This window comes from Marmota marmota, unplaced genomic scaffold (assembly GCF_001458135.2).
Source record: "Marmota marmota marmota unplaced genomic scaffold, marMar, whole genome shotgun sequence".
In the NCBI taxonomy this organism is placed as follows: domain Eukaryota; kingdom Metazoa; phylum Chordata; class Mammalia; order Rodentia; family Sciuridae; genus Marmota; species Marmota marmota.
The window spans coordinates 6,532,122-6,554,842 of NW_026000020.1; the positions used below are offsets into that span (position 1 = coordinate 6,532,122).

The window sequence follows — 22,721 nt, forward strand, 5'->3', positions numbered from 1 at the left end:
AGTGATGGTATAGCGAATGAATTAATTCGTGTGTTTTTAATTATTTTACACTTGTGGTTTGTGTTACGGCCCCGGATATCTTGGCAAACGTTTTATTTGCACTAGTAGAGAATGCCTCTTCCGCTGTTGTTGGGCGGAGGTTCTATAAATGTCATCAGGTTAAGTTGGTTCGCAGTGCTGTTCTTTGGTAAATTTGACAATTTTCCAGCTACTTCATTGTGGATTTTTCTATTTCTTCTTTCGGTTCTACATCCTCCTGACAGCGCAGTAAAATATTGTGACACAGATGGTAGAACGTTTGCTTGGAGTCGGAAGAAACGTTTTCTCTCTTTAAATTTACTATAGAATGCCGAAACAAAACGGAAATCCCTACGTAACCCCACAGGCCTAGTGAAGCTCAGGACAAATGCAAAGAAGGGAATCGGGACATTCGGCTACGCCCCTTTCCTGGGTTGGCAAGGCAACTGATACCCAAGCCAGCCAATCGGTGAGAGGCTCACCTGTGGGGGCGGGGACGCAACAAGAGCCAATGGGACGCGGGCCAGGTGGTTCTATGGACCAATGGGTTGGGCGACGGGGCGGGCTTTTGATGAAGGCACGGCGGTGAGAAAGATGGCGGCGGCTCTGAGACCCTCTGACTGGTGGCAGCGGTGGCGGCGGCGCTTGTCGGCTTGGGATGGGTCCAGGATGTTGCTTCTTCTCCTCTTATTGGGGTCTGGGCAGGGGCCACGGCGAGTCTGGGCGGGTCAAACGTTCGAGTACTTGAAACGGGAGCACTCGCTGTCGAAGCCCTACCAGGGTGAGGCGCCCGGGGCGAGGTGGTCTTGCAGGGGGAGGGCTTCGGGACCTGAGCTCGTCCGTGGTGAGGGGGCCGGAAAAGGGCTTCGTGGTCCGCAGGAAACTGCCGGCGGCGCTTGGGAGCCCACGAGGACTCCCGCCACGTTTGAGAGCCACAGGTCCGAAGGACAGGGGTCCCCCGCACCTTTCCCGAGCGCTGGAAGTTTCTAGTAGGTCTGGGATGCCACCAGCCCGAGGCCTGGACGAAGGGGAGCTCGGAGTTGGACAAAAGGAGTGGGATGGAAAAAGGACGGAGAATAGTGAGGAGTGATTGAGCACCATTAGCAGTGAGCCAGTATCAGGACGGAGCTGTGGATGTGTTAGAAATAAAGCATGAGAAAGAACTGGGGCAGAGCTTGGCCAGAGTGAGAAAGAAGATTAATTTTTGTTGCTGATTAAAACACCTGCTTTTTTCAAGGGCAGGAGCCCTAATGTTGAAAGAGGCTGGTTAGTTTTGCTCAGTTTAGGGTTCATAGACCCCTAAGCATAGCTTATCCACCAGAAGATTGGTACAGTTAACAATAAAGAGGACAAATCAGTGGCTTGTGCCTGTAGGCACAGCTACTCCAAAGACTGGCAGAAGGATCCTTTGACATGAATTCCAGACCAGCTTGGATGAGCAACATAGTGAGACCACAAAGAAAAAAGAAGGAAAGAAAGAAAAACAGCAACAGCAAAAAATTTATTAGGGCATTAGTGACAGAAGGTGGAAGATCGAATGAGATGAAATAGAAAAAAGAAATAAGCTCCAGTTTTTGTGTGACTTTTTATATTGTTGAGGAGTGTGAGCTGATCTACTTCCTTTCCCTAGGTGTGGGCACAGGCAGCTCTTCACTGTGGAATCTGATGGGCAATGCCATGGTAATGACCCAGTATATCCGCCTTACTCCTGATATGCAAAGTAAACAGGGTGCCTTGTGGAACCGGGTGGTAAGAATCTCTCCCTCTTGTTTTGGTGACCCAGAATGTTTTGAGAAGTTCAGCAATGGCATACTGAGTTAATTTTACTGTCTATTCCCAGTATTCTGTCATCAGTAGATGTCAAGGATCATTATTTCAGAGATTATGGTGACCTTCATAATAAAGAAATCAACTACTTAGGGACATGCTCTCTTTTGTCCTTATTATAGCAAATAAGTCATTTTGAATCTGTTTTTAGGAATGTCTTTTATTCCTGATTGACTCAATAGTATCACTTTTTGGAGTTTAATGACTCTTATATCCTATTAAATTTGTAAAGTAGAAGAATGCTTTTTTTTCCCCCCCTTCCCATACCAGGGATTAAATCCAGGGACACTTGGCACTTAACCACTGAGCTACATTTCCAACTCTTTTTATTTTTTGAGACAAGGTCTTGTTACATTGCTCAGGGCCTCGCTAAGTTGTTGAGGCTGGCTTTGAACTTGTGATTCCCCTGCCTCAGCCTCCTGAGTCACTGGGATTTCAGGCATATGCCACTGGCCCCTGTGAAGGGAGTGCCTTTTAAAAATTTATCCCAGAGCTGGGCTTGGTGGAGCTCACTTGTAGTTTTAGCTACTTTGGAGAATGAGGCAGGAGGAACCCTCGAGCTGGGGATGTAGCTCAGTGGTAGAGTGCTTGCCTAGCATGTGCAAGGTTCCACCCCTTGCATGCATGCATGCATAAATAAATAAATCCAAACTTTACCCCAGTAGCTTTCCCTTGTTATTTCAGTTTGAAGAGTCTAATTTAAAATTTTATTTTCATATGAAAGTCACTGAGAGCTGTTGGTCATTTTATCTGTCCCTCTCTGGACTTTTTCTAGCTACATTGTCTTCCTTGAGGTATGGTGGCAAGAAGTGAATGCAGTATTCCTGGTGTGGCTGCACTGTGATTTTGTACAAGTGTAAGATGATGCTTTCTTTTTGGTTTCCAGGCCTCTCTCTAAATCCTTTTAAACTATATGACTTTTGGGGATGACTTTGGCATCCTTTGGTATGTTCTCTTGGGCTCCCATAAATGAAGAAAAAAAAATCTTACTTCTGCATGGCTTTTCTCATTAGTTATAGATGAGTGAACCTCAGAAAAGAGAACTGTTTCTTTTCCCTATTCATTTTCTGGAGCAGAGACTTCTAAAGGAGCAGAGGGGGTAAGAAGTTTCTCAGTGAGTTATCTGTGCTAGTTGGCCCCATAACCCAGATTTTAGTGTTGAGCTCATTTTTGAACAGAGTCTAGAGCATGGTAAAAGATTTAAAGGGCAATTGAAGTACTTGAATTATGAATCCAGCTGTGTCACTGACCCATAATGAGCCCTCCACAGGTTATTTAACCTCTCTGTTTTTAGTTTCTTCATCTGTCAAATGAACTTAATAATAATCTGTTATACTTGCCCACCAGAGTTGTTGTGAGAATAAAATAAGACAAAAGATGGGAAAAGCCTTTTTTGAAAGCTAGAATGGTTACAGAAATATGTGTTGTTATTACATCTGTTAAAAATTTCATTTTGGGGGCTCTTATAGGTAAATAATTGAATTATGTTCAAGGCTTGTACTTTGCTGCAGTCTTCTTGTCTTTCTACACATCATAATTCATTTAACAGCAATTGTATTCTAGGATCTAGTTCCCCTACCCTTTTTAAGATTTTTTTAAAAAATATTTATTTTTTAGTTGTAGGTGGACACAATACCTTTATTTTTATGTTGTGTTGAGGATCAAACCTAGTGCCTCACACATGCGAGGCAAGTGCTCTTCCTTTGAGACACAACCCCAGCCCCCCTTTTTCAGATTGTTTGATACCTATTTTTTACTACTTGTCCATCAGAATGAGCAGTGGAGTTATTTCTAAGTTGTTTGAATAATGGATCTCAAAAGTGACTGTCTTTTGGATTCAGTGCCTGGGTTCCACCCTGAGATGTAATTGGAAAAGGGTGCAGCTTGGCCATGGAGATTTTAAATAGCTCCCCCAGGAGAATCCACCAAGCAGCAGAGTTTCAGAACCACTGTTAGACATAACCCAGAACAGTATGGCACTGTGCCACAAGAGGCCAAGCATCAGTGACAGGTATCTTTTGGCTCATTATGAACTTCTCTGGCCCTCTTCTTAGGGACATAATATCTACCTACTAATAAATCTGTGGATAGATGTCTGTCACTGAATTTCACCCTTGCCCTAAAATCTAAATAAAGCAGCAGAGAGATAAGAGCTCAAAGTGACAAGACATGGACTGGGCTCTTCAGAACAGGGTAAGCTATTGGGGATTTCAGGGATCTTTGCTGAAAGCAAAAGTATTCAGTCTCCTTTCATTTTGACTTTGTTCCCCTAATACTAATGCTTTTGGAAAATATCCCAAAAATTAAAAACAAAAGCTGAAAATGGTCAAGCAATGTGTTGCTCAAGAGCCAGAACAGTCTGTTTGGAAAGCCTTTGGCTGAACCCAACTGGTCTGCTTTTTTCTCCCCTTCTTCCTTCACAGTGGACTCTAACCAGGAGCTTCTCTAAGCCCACATATTGTACCCACTCTGTTTTTTCCTTGAAACTGTTCAACTCTTTAGAGCACTTAACCATCTGCTTGCCTCTTCTACTTTTAAAGGTTTTGAGACACTATGCAGAAAGAGAACAGAAGTCTGATTAGCACCTATGTCCTTAACGTGTCATCACTAGAGAGGCTGTCCCAGTGGTGGGAGTAGTATTCCCCTCTGGTACCTTTATGCTTCCTGGTCACACCATGAAGGTTTGGGGACTATAGCTCACCCTTCTTGTGGGAACTCAGGCTTGCCCCTCGGCTTGGCAGAGGGCCAAATCTAGCTAATTAGAGTTGTTTGTAGCATCTGCTAATTATTCCTGGAAACCTTTGCAAAATGACTTAGCTTTTCTTATTCCTTTATAGTGAATAAGGCTTTGACCATTCTTTTAATCTCAGTTTTTTAGAGTCTTTTTTCAGAGGAATGATCTCAAAATGCAAATGAATATTAATTTAGTCATCTGCTGAAGAGGCTGAGAGACTGCTGCGTAGATGTAGGATCATAGTAGTCTAACTTGTCTTTTCCAACTGTGGAGTCCTATCCAGTTTCTGTTGGGAGATGCTGAATATGATTAGGTGGTTTGTTCACTCTTCATATTAAATATCTTAAACAGTTGCATAACTTGATGCTTTAATTTTATGATGCACACACATCAAAAGCCTTAGATTTCAATTTTAACACTTAGCCTTATTACCTACATTTATGTTTTCCAAGTCTGTAGACTGCTGCTGAGGACTTGAGGGTTTTCGTATTTTGTACTTCTTATTGATTCCAGCATCTTTTTTTTTTTCCCCCCCACTTTAGCCATGTTTCCTGAGAGACTGGGAATTGCAGGTGCACTTTAAGATTCATGGACAAGGCAAGAAGAATCTGCATGGGGATGGCTTGGCAATCTGGTACACAAAGGATCGAATGCAGCCAGGTATTGGGGACCCTGAGTTGCTCTTGTGTGTGTGTGACAGGCCTGCTTTTTCATGTGCCCTCTTTTTGAGAAGGCTTCACCCTACAGTTTTCCCTCTCCCCTTATGTCTGTGGATGCACACTGGCCTGTGTAGTCTCCAGAATGGGGTGGTTCTTTATTAGCCCTTATTAGCTGCGTAATAGCAGCTGACCTTGACTCATCCTGGGGGTGATTTCTTGCTTGCTAGTTCCTTCTGAGTTTCCCTGTGAAGCCTGGCCCATCAGCTGAATGGAAGCACTGGCTCTCCTAAGCATTGATGACTGGTGAGCTGATTTCTTCTGGCATATTCAGTGAGTGCTCTCAGCACTTCTAAGTCCAGAGAAGAGTTTTCTGTTTTTCCTTGCAGTGTGGAGCCATTGCTTTAAGTAGATGGCAGGCTCAACCTGATTTGACCTGATCTCTTTTGTAATAAGAAGTAGAACTTGGGAATTCATTTCTCTCTTGAGAGCATAATCTTCACCAAGTGTTTGTGAAGCAGAATTCTGTAGGGGCACCTGAACAACCAGTTTGGATCAGGGAGCTGCCATAGTGCTAAACAAGGTTGTAGTGGCCTTTTCTCTTTCCCTTTCTTCAATAGCAAACAAGTAGATATTTACTGGGCCCTTGGTACAGGCCATGCAGTTTGCTTGGTGCTTGCACGTGTGTTTTCTCATCTTGAGAGGCCTGGGAGTCATTTGAATTTCACTTTTCCTTCATCATTGTGAGATATTATTCCTTTATCAACTCTTGGCTTTATTTCATTGTTCATCATCTGTTCTCTCTCTCTAGGGCCTGTGTTTGGAAACATGGACAAATTTGTGGGGCTGGGAGTATTTGTAGACACCTACCCCAATGAGGAGAAGCAGCAAGAGGTAATGGCAAGTGTCAGAGCCTAGGGCAGCTGCACTGACATCACAGTTCTTTCCCTCATGAGTGTTGTGCAGGAGGGAACTGAGGGAAGAGACAGTGAGGGGTTCTTCATCTGTTGAACTTCAAAAGTTAATGTCCTTGTCAGTATTTTTTCTAGAGAGAACTATGATTGCACAGTCCTCTGGGAATAGCTGTCATGAATGGGCACTTTTTCTGTGGTGTTAACAACGTTCTGTCTTATGCACATTAGGTAGCCACTGAAATTGAGCACACTTTTGGCTGCTAGTCCAGCACCAGAGCAGCTGAATTTGTGTAGCTCTGCTCCCCTAACTTTTACTCCCATCACTGCTGTGCTCTCTTCTGCAGCTTGCTCACCTTTCCAGCATCTTTTTCTTCTTCCTCTTTTCAGACTTGAGCAGCAGTTCTTACCTATCAGAGAGATTATAAGTAAAAGGAAATTGATATAATCCTGGCATTTTGATGGAACCCAGTACTGGCCATTGGCAGAGCTGCTTGCTTTTTATGAATTGACCCTAAGCATTCTTTGATACTTCCATATACTGACAGCAGGCTTGTACTTTCTCTGTCATGTGATGCTGCTATCAGATGGTGGACAAATTATTATGGCAAGTTGTCACTGGATATCCTGTAGGTAAATAATGCTTAACAAGAGAGGATTAGGGGGGCTGGAGTTGTTGGCTCAGCGGTAGAGCGCTCCCCTAGTGTGCATGAGGCACTGGGTTTGATCCTCAACACCACATAAAAAAAAATAAATAAAAATAAAGGCATTGTGTCTATCACAACTAAAAAAATTTAAAAAAGAAGAGACACTTGTTTAAACCCATTCTGCCCTGATGAAATATTTACTAAATAAATATATATATATATATTAAAAAAAAAAAGGATTAGGAATGGAAGAAGTGGTGACTTTTTTTGTGGCAAAGGTTTATTATGAAAAATATTAAACGTGTAGAATGATCATCATATGCAACACCCAGATTCAGTAATTACATTTCCCACAGTGCTCACCTTAGAGGGGATGGAATGAAGTGAGACCTCAGTTAGGAGAAGAACCTTTTGTTGTGGGTCAGTTGAGAGTTCCTTCTTCATGCTCCTTCTGGGCTTCTCTTCGTTCCACATGTATCACTTTCTAGGTGGCAGACCCTGGGAATTAGTGAGTAAGACCAACATGGTCCCTGCACTTTAGCATGGCGGGTGGTATGGGGAATCTTGGGCACCATGGGACCCAGGAGGAGCTCTAACCTTGAGTGGAGTGGTGGCGGCCATGGAGGGCTTCCTCCAGGAAGTAATGTTTACATTGGAGTCTGCAGGATAAGGAGGGAAAGTGTCCCTTAAGGGGCTAAGGTTGCAGAGGGGAAGAGGAGTGTGAGGAGGTAAAGGAGCATCTGATAGGGATGAGGCTAGAAAGAACAGCAGGGTCAGCAGTCTTGCCGAGTTGCACGATTCCAGGACAGCTGTCCGTGTTACTTCCTTTAGTGTTCATACACTGGCTATTTATGTTACAGCAGCTTCATCATGTACTGCAGGAGGCCTGCTTCTGAGTGGAGGTCTGGACATGATTGTAAAGGGGCACATGCACTAAGGGACACTGATGAGGGGAGAGTTAGGACTAGATTTGTAATCTTGCTGTCAGCAGAGTCTTAGTGGTAGTTAGAAGCCCATAGTAGGAGCTTCAGGGCTTGATGGGAATTTTAAACCTGGTTTTTCCTGTCTCTGTTGTCTTTGTAGTACTGAGGATTGAAGTCATGATGGTCTACCAGTGAGCTACATCTCTAGCCCTTTTTATTTTATTTGGAGACAGGGTCTTGTTAAATGGCCTAGGCTGCCCTTGAATTTGTGCTCCTCCTGCCTCAGCCTCCCATAAAAAAAATTAAAAGGGCTAGGGATGTAGTTTAGTGGTAGAGCATCCCAGGTTCAATCTCCAGTACTAGGAAAAAAAAAAAAATTCAAAAAGCAATTTTAAGCTGGGCGCGGTGCTGCACACCTGTAATCCCAGTGGCTTGGGAGGATGAGGCAGGAGTATCATGAGTTCAAAGCCAGCCTTAGTGAGGCACTAAGCAACTCAGTGAGACCCTGTCTCTACATAAAACACAAAATTGGGCTGGGGATGTGGCTCAGTGGTCAAGTGCCCCTGAGTTCAATCCCCAGTAGCCCCCCCCCCCACACACACACACAAAAAGTAGTTTTATTTCTATACATCTGTACGCTTGGAATGGACAATCCAATAATGAAAGTAAAACAATTCTGCCTACACTATTATCAAAAAGAAGTGTTTTAACAGAAAAAATTTGACAATTACAGAACACTTTTCAAAAAAAATTACAGAGGATCTGCTGGGCATGGTGGTGCATGCCAGTAAACCCAGTAGCTCAGGAGGCTATGAGGCCAGTCTGGGCAGCTTAGTAAGACCCTTAGCAAGAAAAGAAAGAAAAAGAAAAACATGGCTGAGGCTATAGCTCAGAGGTAGAACACCCTGGGTTAAATCCCTGGCCAAAAACAAAAAGGAAAAGAAGAAGAAGAAAAGAAAGAAAAATTAAGGAAGACCTGAGTAACCAGAAAGACATGCCATGGCATGGATTGGAAGATTTGGAATTGTTAAAATGGTGATGCTACTCACATAGATTGGTAGGGTTTGTTTTGTTTTGTTTTTTAAATATTATTTCTTAGTTGTAGGTAGACACACAATATCTTCATTTCATTTTTTTTTTTTTTTTTACTGTGGTGCTGGGGATTGAACCCAGTACCTCACACGTGCTAGGCAAGTACTCCACCACTGAGCCACAACCCAGCCCTGATTGGTATTTTTAATTCCTGTTGATCAAAAATTTAGCTGGCTCCTTTGTAGAAATTAACAAACTGATCCTATAATCCATAAGGAAGTTCAAGGGACCCAGAATAACTGAAATAATCTTGAATAAGAATGAAGTTGGAGGCCAGTCATGGTGACACATGCCTGTAATCCCTGCTACTTGGGGGCTAAGGCAGGAGGATCAGAAGTTCATGGCCAGTGTGTGCAATTTAGCAACTCTGTCTCAAGATAAAATAGAAAGGACCAGGCATGGTGGTGTATACCTGCAGTCACAGCAATTTGGGAACTTGAGTCAGGAGGATTGCAAGTTCAAGTCAGCCTCAGCAACTTGTCGAGGCTCTAAGCAATTTAGTGAGACTGTCTCAAAGTTAAAAGAGAGCTGGGGTTGTAGTTCAGTGGTAGAGTACTTGTCTCGCATTGTGTGAGGCATTGGGTTGGATTCTCAACAACACATATAAACATACAAATAAATAAAATATAAATAAATAAATAACATAACTAAAAAAATGTTTAAAAAAAAAAAGATCTGGGGCTGTAGCTCAGTGACAACATGCCCCTGGGTTCAGTCCCCAGTACCAAATAAAAGAAAGGTTGGGCATGTAGCTCAGTGGTAGAACACTTACCTAGCATAACTGAGCCCTTGTGTTCAAGCTCCAGTATTGTTAAAAAAAAATGAAAATAGAAATGTATCGATGGGCTGGGTGCGGTGGTGCATGCCTGTAATCCCAGTGACTCAGGAGGCTGAGGAAGGAGGATCATGAGTTCAAACCCAGCCTCAACAACTTAGTGAGGCTTTAAGCAACTTGGTGAGACCCTGTCTCTAATAAAATATATAAAGGGGGCTGGGGATGTGGTTGGTGATTAAGTGTACCTGGGTTCAATCCCTGGTACCAAAAAAAAAAGAAAGAAAATTATCATGGACCTAATTTAAAAATTAAAACTATAACCAGGTATGGTGGTACATGCTTGAAATCCCAGCAACTCAGGAGACTAAGGCAGGAGGGTTGCAAGTTCAAGCCCAGCCTTAGCTACTTAGCAATTTAATGAGGCCCTGTCTTTAAGTTGAAAGGGGCTGGGGATGTGGCTCAGTGGTTAAGCACCCTAGAGTCTAATCCCCAGTAAACACAAGCCCTCCAAAAAAGATTAAAACTTTAAAACTCATTTTTCATGACCTTGATTAGGTGATGGTTTCTTAGATATAACAAAAAAAAAGAGAGAGAGAGAGAGAAATACATTTGACTTTATCAAAACTAAAAAACTCGAGGGGCTGGGGTTGTGGCTCAGCAGTAGAGCATTCAAGGCCCTGAGTTTGATCCTCAGCACCACATAAAAATAAATGAAAGTATTGAAAAAGAAAAAAACAAAACTTGTGTACATCAAGAAAGTGAAAAGTCAACAACACATGGAATGGGAGAAAATATATACACATATTTTGTTAGGGACTTTTTTCCTGGAACATATAGCACTATTACAACTCAAAAAGAACCCAGTTAAAAAAATGGGCAAAGTATCGGATTAGATGTTTTTCCAAAGATAAGCAAATGGCCTACAAATACATTAGAAGATACTCAAGATCATTAATCATCAGGGAAAAGCAAATCCACCACAATGAGGTGTTTTTCCACATATACTCAGGATGGCTAAGGTAAGAAAGATGGATGACCTGTGGTGACAAGGATGTGGAATGATGTGGAACTCGCGCACACTGCTAGTGGAGATAGAAAAGGGTGCAGTTGCTTTGGAAAGCAGGTCTTTCTTTCTTTTAAAGAGAAAGAGAGAATTTTTAAATATTTATTTTTCAGTTTTCGGTGGACACAACATCTTTATTTTATTTTTATGTGGTGCTGAGGATCGAACGCATCACCCTGCGCATGCCAGGCGAGCATGCTACCGCTCGAGCCACATCCCCAGCCCAGCAGGTATTTCTTAAAATGGTTCAAAGATAAATATAATTTAGATGATGCAGCAATTCCACTCATAGGTCTATACCCCAAAGAAATGAAAACACGTCTACAAAGAAAGTTAAACATGAATGTGCATAGCAGCCACAAGGTGGATACATCTCACTTGTCCGTTAATTAATGAGTGGACGAAATACATTTATACAATGGAATATTCAGCAATAAAAAGAAAGGAAGTATTGATAGGTGCTTCAATATGGATAATTCTTGAATCAAAACATTTTGCCAAGTGAAAGAAGCCAATCACCAAAGCCCTACTTATTGTTTGATCCCATGTATATAAAATGTCCAGAATAGGCAGATTTCTAGAGACAAAAACAGTGGATTAGTGGTCAAGGGTTGGGGCACTTGGGTGGGTGGGAAGATGACTCTAATGGGCACAGGGTTTCGTTTTATTTATTTATTTATTTATTTATTTTTTTTTTAAGAGAGAGTGAAAGAGGGAGAGAGAGAGACAGAGAATTTTAATATTTATTTTTTTAGTTATTGGCGTACACAACATCTTTGTTTTGTATGTGGTGCTGAGGATCGAACCCGGGCCGCACACATGCCAGGCGAGCGCGCTACCGCTTGAGCCACATCCCCAGCCCCCAGGGTTTCGTTTTAGGGTGATAAAACTAAAACTGGTTATGATAATAATTACTCTTAACTCTGCATGTACTAAAAGCCATTGGATTATATATTTTAGGTGAATCAAGTGGTATGTGAATCATATATCAGTATTCCTGTTATGAAAACTGTTGATTAAAAGAAGACCCGACCATCTTTTCTGATCGTCTTTTCTTGGCATTATGAATTCATCAGCTGATGATCATAAGTGGCTTGTTTGAACTCGGGTGTTAGTGAGAATTGCAGGGAATTCTTTCAGTTGTCAAAGTAATTGTGAGAGACTTCCTGTTGATGAGACCACAGAAATGCAGGCTTGGCCCTCATTCTCTGTGAGACCTTTGGGCCTCACCCAGTGGAGGCCGAAATAGTTGGGGTGAAGAGGCCTCTGATCTTCCTAGGTCAAGTATTGCTTGAGGCACTCCCCATATGTATATTTTTTTGATGTAATGAATGTTTTTACTCTGAATTGGGGGAAAATTAATATTACTTTGTTGTCCAGTTTAAAAACACATTGTGCAGGCCTGGGGCTATAGCTCAGTGGCAGAACACTTGCCTAGCATGTGGGAGACACTAGGTTTGATCCTTAGCACCACATAAAAATCAATAAAGCCATTCTGTCCATCTGCAACTACAAAAAACATAAAAGACAAAAACACATTGTGGTTGAGTGTGGTGGCATATGCCTATAATCCCAGCAGCTCTGGAGGCTGAGGCAGGAGGATCAGAAGTTCAAAGCCAGCCTCAACAACTTAGAGAGGTCCTAAGCAAATTAGCAAGACCCTGTCCCAAAATTGAAAATTAAAAAAGTGCTCAGTGGTTGAGTGCCCCTGGGTTCAATTCCTGGTACCAAGAAAACCAAAATAGCAACAAAAAATAAGTAAAAACACAGTGTGGGTGGGATGTAGCTCAGTAGGAGAGCCCATGTTTAGCATTCTTGAGGCCCTGGGTTCGATCCCCAGAACCCACATCAAGTATTTATGTTGGCAAAGACTCCTATCCCACTTTTGTCTTTTTACTATTGGCAGAAAGAGTCTTTACATCATTAAAAGAACTCCATGACTTCTTACATTGACTTGTTTCACCCCATTGCATGTGATTTAGAATTTTTATCAGTGTTAGGTGGAGTAACACTTTCCTGCAAGAACTCTTGGAAGTCAGGCCTGTAGAGTACATGTGGGCAAGACTTCTAGAGTGGAGGAGGCACTGAGGCTGGGCTTCACTGGTGAGAACTGGCTTTGGAGGGAAGTAGGGAAGTGCAATGGCTTTCTTCTGTTGGAAGGCAGGAAGGAGATGTTCCTTGTCTGAGAGAAGGCAGGAAGAGGAGGAAGAAAGCAAGAGCTGGTGCTCTGGATGGTATTTTGCTTTGGGTCAGTCCTCACCTTTGGGTTTTGACCCTTTGGGGTTTGGTTGCATAGAAAGATGCACACACACATAGGGGATGACATTTAATTTTAGGAGGTTTACATTACCCAGAGTACAACTATAAAGAGGATCTTTTGTTCTGTACAGTTGGTAACTGTTCATTAACAAAAAGGATTCATGTGTATTGAAATTATGGCAGCAGTGAAATTTGGCCATATATATGAGGCTGTGTTCTGGTAGAATTTGGCACTGGTAGTAATATGGGTGGTTGGGTTATGAACTTGAACCTAAATTTAAAGTTTCCTGGTTTTGGAGTACTCTGTTAGTCCTCAAGTTGCTTGATTTGGGATTGTTCTAGTGGGGCTACAACTATGATAAATGAGATTAAAATGATTCCCTCAAATTATGACAATGTTCAAGAAATGTGATGATCTTATGGCAGTTAGTGGGCCTAGGAGTACCACTTTTCCATGTCTTCCAGTTAAGGAGCCGTGAGACCTGGGTCAGAGTCACCCGTGTAAGTCCGTGGGAGTTGGGGACTACGGAGCCTTCTCATGCTGCCCTGTAATGGAGGGAGAATCTCACTGATAGCGATACACACTCTAACTAGGACAGGCATTGCTCAGTTAGATAATCTGTCTCTATCCAAATTCCTGCATAAAGGCCTAGGTAAGAGTACTGTAGGACCTGCAGCTTATAGTAGAAGTCTGAAAAGTGATGATGTTCAAGAAATGTGATGATCTTATGGCAGTTAGTGGGCCTCGGAGTACCACTTTTCCATGTCTTCCAGTTGTGATAGAAGGGCAGTGATCCAAGGGAAGGCGGAGGGAAGAGGTGAGGGAAACTAGAATAGGTTGAAAAAGAAAACTGTGCTGCCTTGTTGTTGTTTTGTTTTTCTAAAGAAAAATGTCCCATCCCATTCTACCTATTGTTTTTTAAAAAACCTTTTGGGGCTGGGGCTATAGCTCAGTTGGTAGAGTGCTGGCCTCACATGCACAAGGTCCTGGGTTTAGTCCCCAGCACCGCAAAACAATAACAACAACAACAAAAAATAAAAAACAGCCTTTTGGTAATTTTGAAATTTTTCAGACAGAAATGTTGGAGTATGGTGAAAACTAGATTCAGATTTATCTTTTTTAATTTTAATAATAAATTTCAGACTTACAGATAAATCATAACAATATGACAATTCTGGAATGTTCTTCATTTAGATTCCTTCAGATGTTAAGTGTTTTACTGCTTTTGCTTTGCTTTTTTCTTTTATGTGTGTGTATTCATGCATGTGTGTCTATTTTCTTAAGTAGCTAAGAGTACCTAGCCTTCGTGGTGCCTTCTTAATCTTAATTACATGTGTTTTTCCTAAAAATGAGTTCTCTTATATTGCAAGATGATGAAAGTCAGAAATTTAATAATAATAACAGTACTGGGCTAGGGATGTGGCTCAAGCGGTAGCGCGCTCGCCTGGCATGCGTGCGGCCCGGGTTCGATCCTCAGCACCACATACAAACAAAGATGTTGTGTCTGCCGAAAACTAAAAAATAAATATTAAAAAAATAATAATAATAATAACAGTACTGTTATCTAATATTTTTTTAAAAAAACATTTTTGGTTGTAGATGGACACAATACCTTTATTTCATTTATTTATTTGTTTATATGTGCTGAGGATCAAACCCAGTGCCTCACATGCGAGGCAAGCTCGCTACCACTAAGCTATGACCCTAGCCCTGTTATCTAATTTTTATGCCCTATTCAGATTTCACCAGTTGTCGCATTATGTTCTTTACAGCAAAAGGAACCCAGGTCATACCTTGCATTTGGTTGTTATGTTTCTCCTGTCCTTTAATCTGGAGCCATTCTGCATCAGTTTTTTGTGTGCGTTTTTTCCTTTTTCTTTTTCTTTTTGTACTGGGGACTGAATCCAGAGGTGCTTTTCCACTGAGCTATATGCCCAGTCTTTTTTTTATTTTTTATTTTGAGACAGCATCTCATGTAAGTTGTTGAGACTGACCTCAAACTTGTAGTCCTCCTACTTCTCCAGTCACTGGGATTGCAGGAATGTGCCGTTGTGCCTGGCAGTTTTCTTTGCATATTAGGGTATTTTTTAGACCCTTGTCCTTTTTTTTTTAATAGTACATGTGAGACTTTTTTTTTTTAATGTTGATAGGAAAATGAAGCATGGTGATTGAGTCAGGGCTCTGGAGCCAGACTACTAGGTTTCAGATCCTGATTTCACTACTGAATACCTGTGTCCTCTTGGACAAGTTTTCTAACCTGTGAAATGGGGATACTATTGCTGCCCACTAGGTTGTGGGAATTTAGGGAATACAGGTGTGTTGGGTACTGAGGCCAGTGCCTGGCACAGTGCACGCTGTCAGTCAATGCTGGCTGCTGTTCATACTGTTAAGGGGATTCCTCAGGAACATTTTGCAGACATCTTGGCAGTAGTACTGTGGCACCATTCTCTCCTCCTTTCCCATTCTTCTTTTCTTCACATTGGCATTTCAGAGAGCAAATGGGCAGCTTAGCAGACTGAAGTATGGTCTGAAAGAGAGAGGCTCTCAGATGCTGGATCATAAACTCGTGCTATTGGCAACAGGTTTTCACTGGCCCAAGAATCAGAACAGTGCAGTAATTTTGCATAAGTACTAAGAGTATTCAGTTGCTGTGTTATGAAGCTACATAGTCCCTTTTCATTTTTGGTGTTAAAATGACCTTTTGTAAAATGGTGTGTACTATAGATGATTGTGTTGTTATTATTATATATCAATATATTTAATATACTATGAAAACAAAACACTGAGCTGATTACTCTTCAAAATGCTTTTGGAAATTTTACTGATTCATGACAGCCAAGGGTCTGAGAATTACTGCCCTTAATGAATGTTGGACATTGAACTTTGTATCTAGAAATTTATTAGTTCAACTGTCAATTGATTATTTATTGACTTCTTCCTGAATGCCAGACGCTGTACTAAATGCTTAAAACACATTTCATCCTGTGGTTAAACCAGTGAGCTGTACAGGATTCTCTTTGCTTCCAGTAGAATCTCAAAGAGGTGATGGGGTCCACACAGGTTATGTAGCCGTCAGAACAGCACAAGCCTCTGATCATAGAGGCTTTGTGTGCTGTTTTTCATTTTTTTTTTTTTTTTTTGTCACCGTGGGAATCAAACCCAGGGTCCACATGTGAGACAGGTGCTATGCCATGAGCTACACCACCAGCCCATCTTTTTTCTTTTCTGGTCTGGGGATTTAACCCAGGGGTGCTTTACCACTAAGCCACATCCCCAACCCTTTTATATATTTATTTATTAATTTTTTTTTTTTTTGTAGATGGACACAATACCTTTACTTTTATTTATTTTTATGTGGTGTTGAGGACCGAACCCAGTGTCTCACATGTGCTAGACAAGCACTCTACCACTGAGCTACAGCCCTAGCACCCCTTTTATATTTTTTATTTTGAGACAGCCAAGCTATGTCTGCTGAGACTTGCCTTGAACTTGCGATCCTCCTGCCTCAGGCTCCTGAGTTGCTCTGATTTGGGTGTGCATCCCTGTACCTGGTTTAGTCTATCTTTTTTTTTCCTGGGGGTGGAGGAGAGTACTGAGGATTGAACTCGGGGCACCCGACCACTGAGCCACATCCCCAGCAGGGTCTCACTGCTTAGTGCCTTGCTTTGGCTGAGGCTGGCTTTGAACTCACGATCCTCCTGTCTCAGTTTCCAGAGCTGCTGGGATTGCAGGCATGTGCCACCATGCCTGGCAGTCCGTCTTTTTTGTATCTAAGGGTTTACATCCTGTGTACTTGGGATCCATGGAGTTTTAGCACTGAATCCACAAGCTCATTGTTCAAACAACATGTGTTAGAGGCAAAATTATCCTCTAAAATGATCCTGTAGTGACCTTGTAGTACAAAAAGTCAAAAACATTTCTCTACCCTGCAAATCGTCATTTGGACAATAGGTAGGAGTTCCTGACTTCTGGTGACTCTTAAATTAGAAATGAAACTACCACTTTGCCTGAATTGGTGTGATTTTTCAACCTTTGGTTCTAGCTACAGACTACTTTCCAGGGGGAAAATCCACTACTGTGTGAAATTAGTGGCTACCCAAGAAACATTCGGGAACTTCTGCCTAGGGATGGAAAGTAGGCCGGCATTTAATGACTAGCTACTAATGTGGGGTTAAAAGTTGAAGGCAAGTCGTGAATTGCTGAAGCAGAATAATGACATCTGTGGAGCCATGGGGCTGTGACTGTGCAGCATTTCTTTGGCTGCACATCCGTGTGCTGTGGTGCTTTTTACAAAATATCTACTCCTGTGCCCCATTCTAGACCTAATGAATGAGACACTGACTAGGGCACTCACATAGGCGTGCAGATGGAAAGCTCTCCCAGGTGATCCTGAAGTGCTGGTTATACCTGGCGGTGATCACACAATTGGATGTCACACCATTCTTGGAAAGAGTAAGGTACTCTCAGGCTGAAGGTTGCTGTCCTAGGCACTCTGTAAGGTTGCAGCTTAACCTTTTTTTTTGTATGGGGGATCAAACCCAAGGTCCAGGCCATGCTAGGTAAGCACTCTATCATTGAGCTAGATCCCCAGCCCTTTTTATTTTGAGAGGGTCTTGCCAAGTTGGCGAGGCTGGCCTGGAACTTGCAATCCTCCCTCCTCAGCCTCCCCAGTAGCTGAGATTATAGGCAGACACCATGGCACCTGGCTCAGCTTAAATTTGTGATGGGGGTGGGGGTGGCACTAGAGGTGATACAGGAAGCAAGCTGTGGGGACATCAGAGCTCTCCAAGATATTTTTAATCCCTTCTTCTCTTTAATTGTTCACTGACTTTGCGAGTTTTTTCTCAGAAGTCCTTTTCTATATAAACTGCATGATATGCTTGCAGTTCTCTTGTCACAAATGATAGTGTAGAAGAGTAATGTTATGGCAATTTAATCATCTGGTGATTGGCTGCATGCCTTTCTGTATCCTGTACTGGCACTGGAGTAAAAACAGCTGGGGAGCTGCTCTGGGGCCTCCACCTGACTCCTTGCTGTGGCTTCTGCCCCTCCCCACCCCGGCCACTTCCTCATTAGCTCAGACACACTTGTTATCTTTGAGTTCCTCATGTTTGCCGACCTCATGCTTCTTGTGCCCCATATCTGGTGGTGGCCTCCCTCTAAGTACTTGGTCTCAGTTCAGGTGTTGCTTCCTCAGAGAGTTCCCACGTCAGTCTCTGTCATGTTCCTACGTTATTTTCATCATAGCATTTATCACCATCTGAAAACATTTATTTATCTGCTTATTGTTTGTTTCTTTCACTTAAATGTCAGCTCCATGAGAGCAGATCCCCATCTGTCTTGTTTTCCTTTGGACCCCGGCCTCTGGAACAGTGCCTGGCTGGTGGTGGATGCTCACTGAGTACTGCCCACCTTTCCCACAGGGCAGGACTCAGTTGAGTCTGTGTAGCTTTCTCTTGATGCTGTTCCTTCAGAGCGTGGAGGCTGTCTGGAACAAAGCTTGATACCCTCCAGCCTGAGGATCTGCTAGGTCTTTCCTGCTATGGTGCTCCCACAGGGCTTCTTCCTTGCCCATATGTTGTAGGTGAGAATGACAACAGTTGTTTGAAAATAAACATCCATTGGCTCAAATAGAGGGTGATTCCTTTGGATTAAAGCTGATTTCAATGATTCCTTTGGATTAAAGCTGATTCATAGTCCCTCCAACAGTGGAGTTTTTGCCTTCTGGGCAAGAGTTGTATCTCAAGACCCTGGGTAGCAAAAGACATCTTGAATTTAGAATTTAGCCCTGTTTGCCTTTCCTGTCTCCCTTGTGCCTGTTTGACTCCCAGAGACGCACATAGGTACGGCCTGTCTGGCCAGTGAGACACTGTTTTTTTATACAGTTCCTTCTGAAAGCTTCAGGACCCTTAGAATAGAGAGGTCTTCCTAGTGGACTCCTTTTACAATCTGATGACAGGATCAGACCTTCTCAAAAAGATGCCCAAACACTTGTGCATATGACTTTGCATATAATTTGAGGGGGTGCCAGGACTTGCTGAATGCCCTTCATGGAACCTAAAATTCTGCTTGGGGATTTCAGTTTGTTTGTTCATCCACTGCAGCTGGGTCAGCTCCCCCATGGCTGCTGCTTTCTGACTTGGTCTTCTGTCTTCTGTGCCCTCTCTTGTCTAATAACCTGCTGGACCCTCTCAGGCCCAGAAGAGGCGATACTCTCCAGGAGTCCAGGTACTCAGTTCTTGACCACCCCCCATGGCCATCCCTTATTCCCTTGTGTCCATCCAACATTCGTTGCTGCTTAGAGTCCATGTGGCTGTTGTCTCAGGGGTCCCCAGTCTCTGGTCCCGACTGCATCTCCACCTTGCATGTTGGCTGAGACCGCAGGGAGCTCACCCACAGAGTGGCATGCCTCGTGTTACCTCCCCTTCATCACCCTGTCTCTCTGCGTTGCCTTGGCATGGGGCTTGTTCTAGAAGGGTTAGATTAACAATTTTAAGGAAGAATTGGTTCCTGCAACTCTGTTAGAGATCATTGGTATAGATAGGAAACGGTTATAGGGAAGCTTTTAGTTTTTCCCCTGTGGTGGGGGGAGGGGACTCTTGCCCTCTCATGACTAGCATTATTGGAGGAAGTTATGTGTGGACGAGGCTTAACTGGGCTGCAAAGGCTTTTGACTAAGAACAGTCATCGTGGCTGGTTAAGCCTCTCCAGCAGCTGGGTTCTGGCAGTGTGCTTTCTGAGTCTTAATCCACTTAGCATCATATGCTGCTTGTAGGATTTTAGAATTTGAAAGGAACTATCCTGAATAGAAGGATTTCCCTGCCAAGTCAAGTAGGTATTTTCAAAATACCTGCTGTGTGCAAAACACTTAGCTGGGGAGTAGAGTGGGGGATGAATGGGACTGAAGTGAGGATCTGGGAAGAACCATAATAAATGGTTATTTTGCTCCAAGAGGTAGTGGAAAGATAGGAATATATACATAAAATAGGAACCCCGGATATTGGATAGTATGTAAGTGCCAACCAAATGGCGATCTCTGGGAGGAATTGAACTAGCTCCAGAATCTCACAGGGGCCTTCCCAGGCCCACCCCAGATCAGGAACAAAGAGAATTACTGAAGGTAAGTAAGGAGTTCATGGCTTCCTGGGTCCATGTCCCATGAGTGAATGTTTGACTGTGGGTGCCCCAGGGCTGCTAATGAGGAACAGTGGTCATCTGGTCTGCTGAAGAGGCTCCGCTTGTAAAGTGCAAAATTCCTGTAGTAATGTGGGCATTTCCAGGAGCTCTTCCTCCCTCACTGTGTCTGCTTTTCCCTCTGTGTCCCAGCGGGTGTTCCCCTACATCTCAGCCATGGTGAACAACGGCTCCCTCAGCTATGATCATGAGCGAGATGGACGGCCCACAGAGCTGGGGGGATGTACAGCTATTGTCCGCAATCTCCATTATGATACCTTCCTTGTGATTCGCTATGTCAAGAGGCATCTGACGGTGAGTCCCTATCGTGGACCAGTTGGTGGTATGGGCTGTCTTACTCCTATTCCTGTGGCCTGTCCCTGATTGATTTCTTCTTTTTATTCTAGATAATGATGGATATCGATGGCAAGCATGAGTGGAGGGACTGCATTGAGGTGCCTGGGGTTCGTCTGCCCCGTGGCTACTACTTTGGCACCTCCTCCATCACTGGGGATCTCTCAGGTACTGCTGTGTGCACTCTTCATTGGTCCTGACTAAGGTTTCTAAGTACCCAGACCTTTATGAGGCCCTCTCAGAGGGGACAGCCTGACTGGGAGGCGGAGCTCTGAATGCTACATTCTCACATCCAGATCCCTTCAGAACCCAGGCCAGGCTGTTCTGGTATAGTGGCCTCCAGGAGATGGTGGGTGCTAACACCCAGAATGTTTGCCTCTTCAGCCAGCTGGCTCTTTCGGCCTGGGTGTTGCACACCGTGCTTCCCTGTCTCTTCTACCCGCTTCTGCTGTTAGGCCCTCTCCCAGCACCTGCTAGTGTGCCCAGCTCCCCTTCTTCTAACAGCTGCTCCTTGCTGGGTGCAGTGTTGCATACCTTTAATTCCAGGGGGCCGGAGGATCACAAGTACCAGGTGAGCCTGAGCAACTTAGTGAGACCCTGTCTTGAACTAAAAAAATTAAAAGGGCTGGGGGGATAGCTCAGTGGTAAAGCACCCCTAGTTCAGTCTCCAAGGGGATTGAAAAAAACAAAAGACAAATAAAACAAAACCCCAAAGCTGCTCCTTAACTTTGCCATCCTTCTCTGACTGACCCCCAGACTCCCTTTTGCTCAGACTTTTGGATGTGTTGTGTGTATAGATGCTTTTTATTCCTGGTCCTCAGTCTCCTTCCCAGGCTGTTCTTAAACCTGTGTCTCTACCTTACTGTCACACTGCTCTCACGGAAGTTACTTCTAATCTCCTTGCTACTTGCAGTGTTCTGTTCCTGGCCTCGGTCAGCCCACGTACTTGCGGGCTCGGGAACTTGCCTTCCTTGGCTTCTGTGGCATCAGCAGTGCCTGGTCCCACTTTTCTGTCTTCTCTGGTTTCTCATCCTCTCTGTGCCCAGTCATAGCTTCCCTTTGTGCTTGTTTTTCCACTTGTCTTTAGCCCCAGTCATAACATCTTTTGGGAAGAGATAAGGAACTGAACTTTGGGTTCTTTTAATTACTTTATTATGGATAAAGCTTGATTTTTAAATAGAACTTTCTTGTGGAAAAATGGAAAGACAAGTGCCCACCTTGGAATAGGCAGTAGCCTGTAATCCCAGTGGCTTAGGAGGCTGAGGCAGGAGGATCGCGAGTTCAAAGCCAGCCTCAGCAAATTGAGGCCCTAAGCAACTCAGTGAGACCCTAATAAAATACAAAAAGGGCCAGGGATGTGGCTCAGTGGTTGAGTGTCCCTGAGTTCAATCCCTAGTATCCAAAAAAAAGAAAAGGAAATGTGGGCTCATGAGGCCAAATCTCCGAGATCTTCCAGTTTTTCAAGAGAAGCTGGAAATGTGGATTTTTTAAATAAAATATTTGGATTTTAAAATCCCTGGAAACTATTTTTTTGGTTGTTGAAAAGAAATCAACTGTATTGAGGTATGCTCTCCAGAGATCAGAGGTGTACAGTTTGAAGAGTTTTACAGATACTTGCACCTGTATAACCACCTCCTAGTAAAGATGTGGAACTTGCTATCACCTGTCAGGAGTTGGAGTTCCCTATGCCCCTAGGCAGTATTCCTCCCGCCCTGGCTCCAGGCAGCCGTTGGTGTGCTTCCTGCCATGGAGATTCATTGGGCAGTAGGGATCTGAATACTGTGCAGGCCAAAGCTGTGGGACAGGGTTAACCTCAGCACAGGGACAGAAGGCCTGGCCTGAAATCACTCCCTTGTGTTCCTTTGAGCTCATGGGTTTCTAGGTTGACTCCCTGATATACTTTTTTTTTGGGGGGGAGGGTCTTTTTACTGATAGACTTTTTTATAGTTGTAGTTTATAGTTGTAGATGGACACAATACCTTTATTTTATGTATTTATTTTTATGTGGTACTGAGAATCGAACTCAGTGCCTCACATGTGCTAGGCAAGTGCTCTGCCACTGAACTACAACTTCAGCCCTGATGTACTTTTTTTTTTTTTTTTTCGTAGTGTAGATGCACAGAATGCCTTTATTTTGTTTACTGTTTTATGTGGTGCTGAGGATCGAACCCAGTGCCTCACGCATGCTAGGCAAGAGCTCTACCACTGAGCCACAGCCCACACCCCTCCCCCTCATGTCCTTCTTTTTTTTTTTTTGATTTTTTTTTTGAAATTTTTATTGTTTGCTT

The 22,721-nt window shown here is 43.3% G+C and overlaps 1 protein-coding gene across 12 annotated transcripts in view; it reads left to right on the forward strand.

Moving 5' to 3' along the window:
- Positions 1-566: 566 nt before the first annotated feature.
- The window catches only part of Lman2l (lectin, mannose binding 2 like), a 25,954-nt gene continuing 3,799 nt past the window's right edge, over positions 567-22,721 (forward strand). The window contains exons 1-7 of one of the 12 annotated variants that reach the window (XM_015499716.2): positions 576-799; positions 1,649-1,767; positions 5,122-5,239; positions 6,047-6,129; positions 19,102-19,134; positions 20,233-20,394; positions 20,487-20,601. In XM_015499716.2, the coding sequence (XP_015355202.1) occupies positions 613-799; positions 1,649-1,767; positions 5,122-5,239; positions 6,047-6,129; positions 19,102-19,134; positions 20,233-20,394; positions 20,487-20,601 (817 nt within the window). In that variant the 5' untranslated portion in view covers positions 576-612. Of the gene's footprint in view, positions 800-1,648; positions 1,768-2,620; positions 2,702-5,121; positions 5,240-6,046; positions 6,130-19,101; positions 19,135-20,232; positions 20,395-20,486; positions 20,602-22,721 lie in introns of those variants that run through there. The other 11 variants (XM_048810327.1, XM_048810330.1, XM_015499718.2 and 8 more) reach the window with 11 other exon arrangements.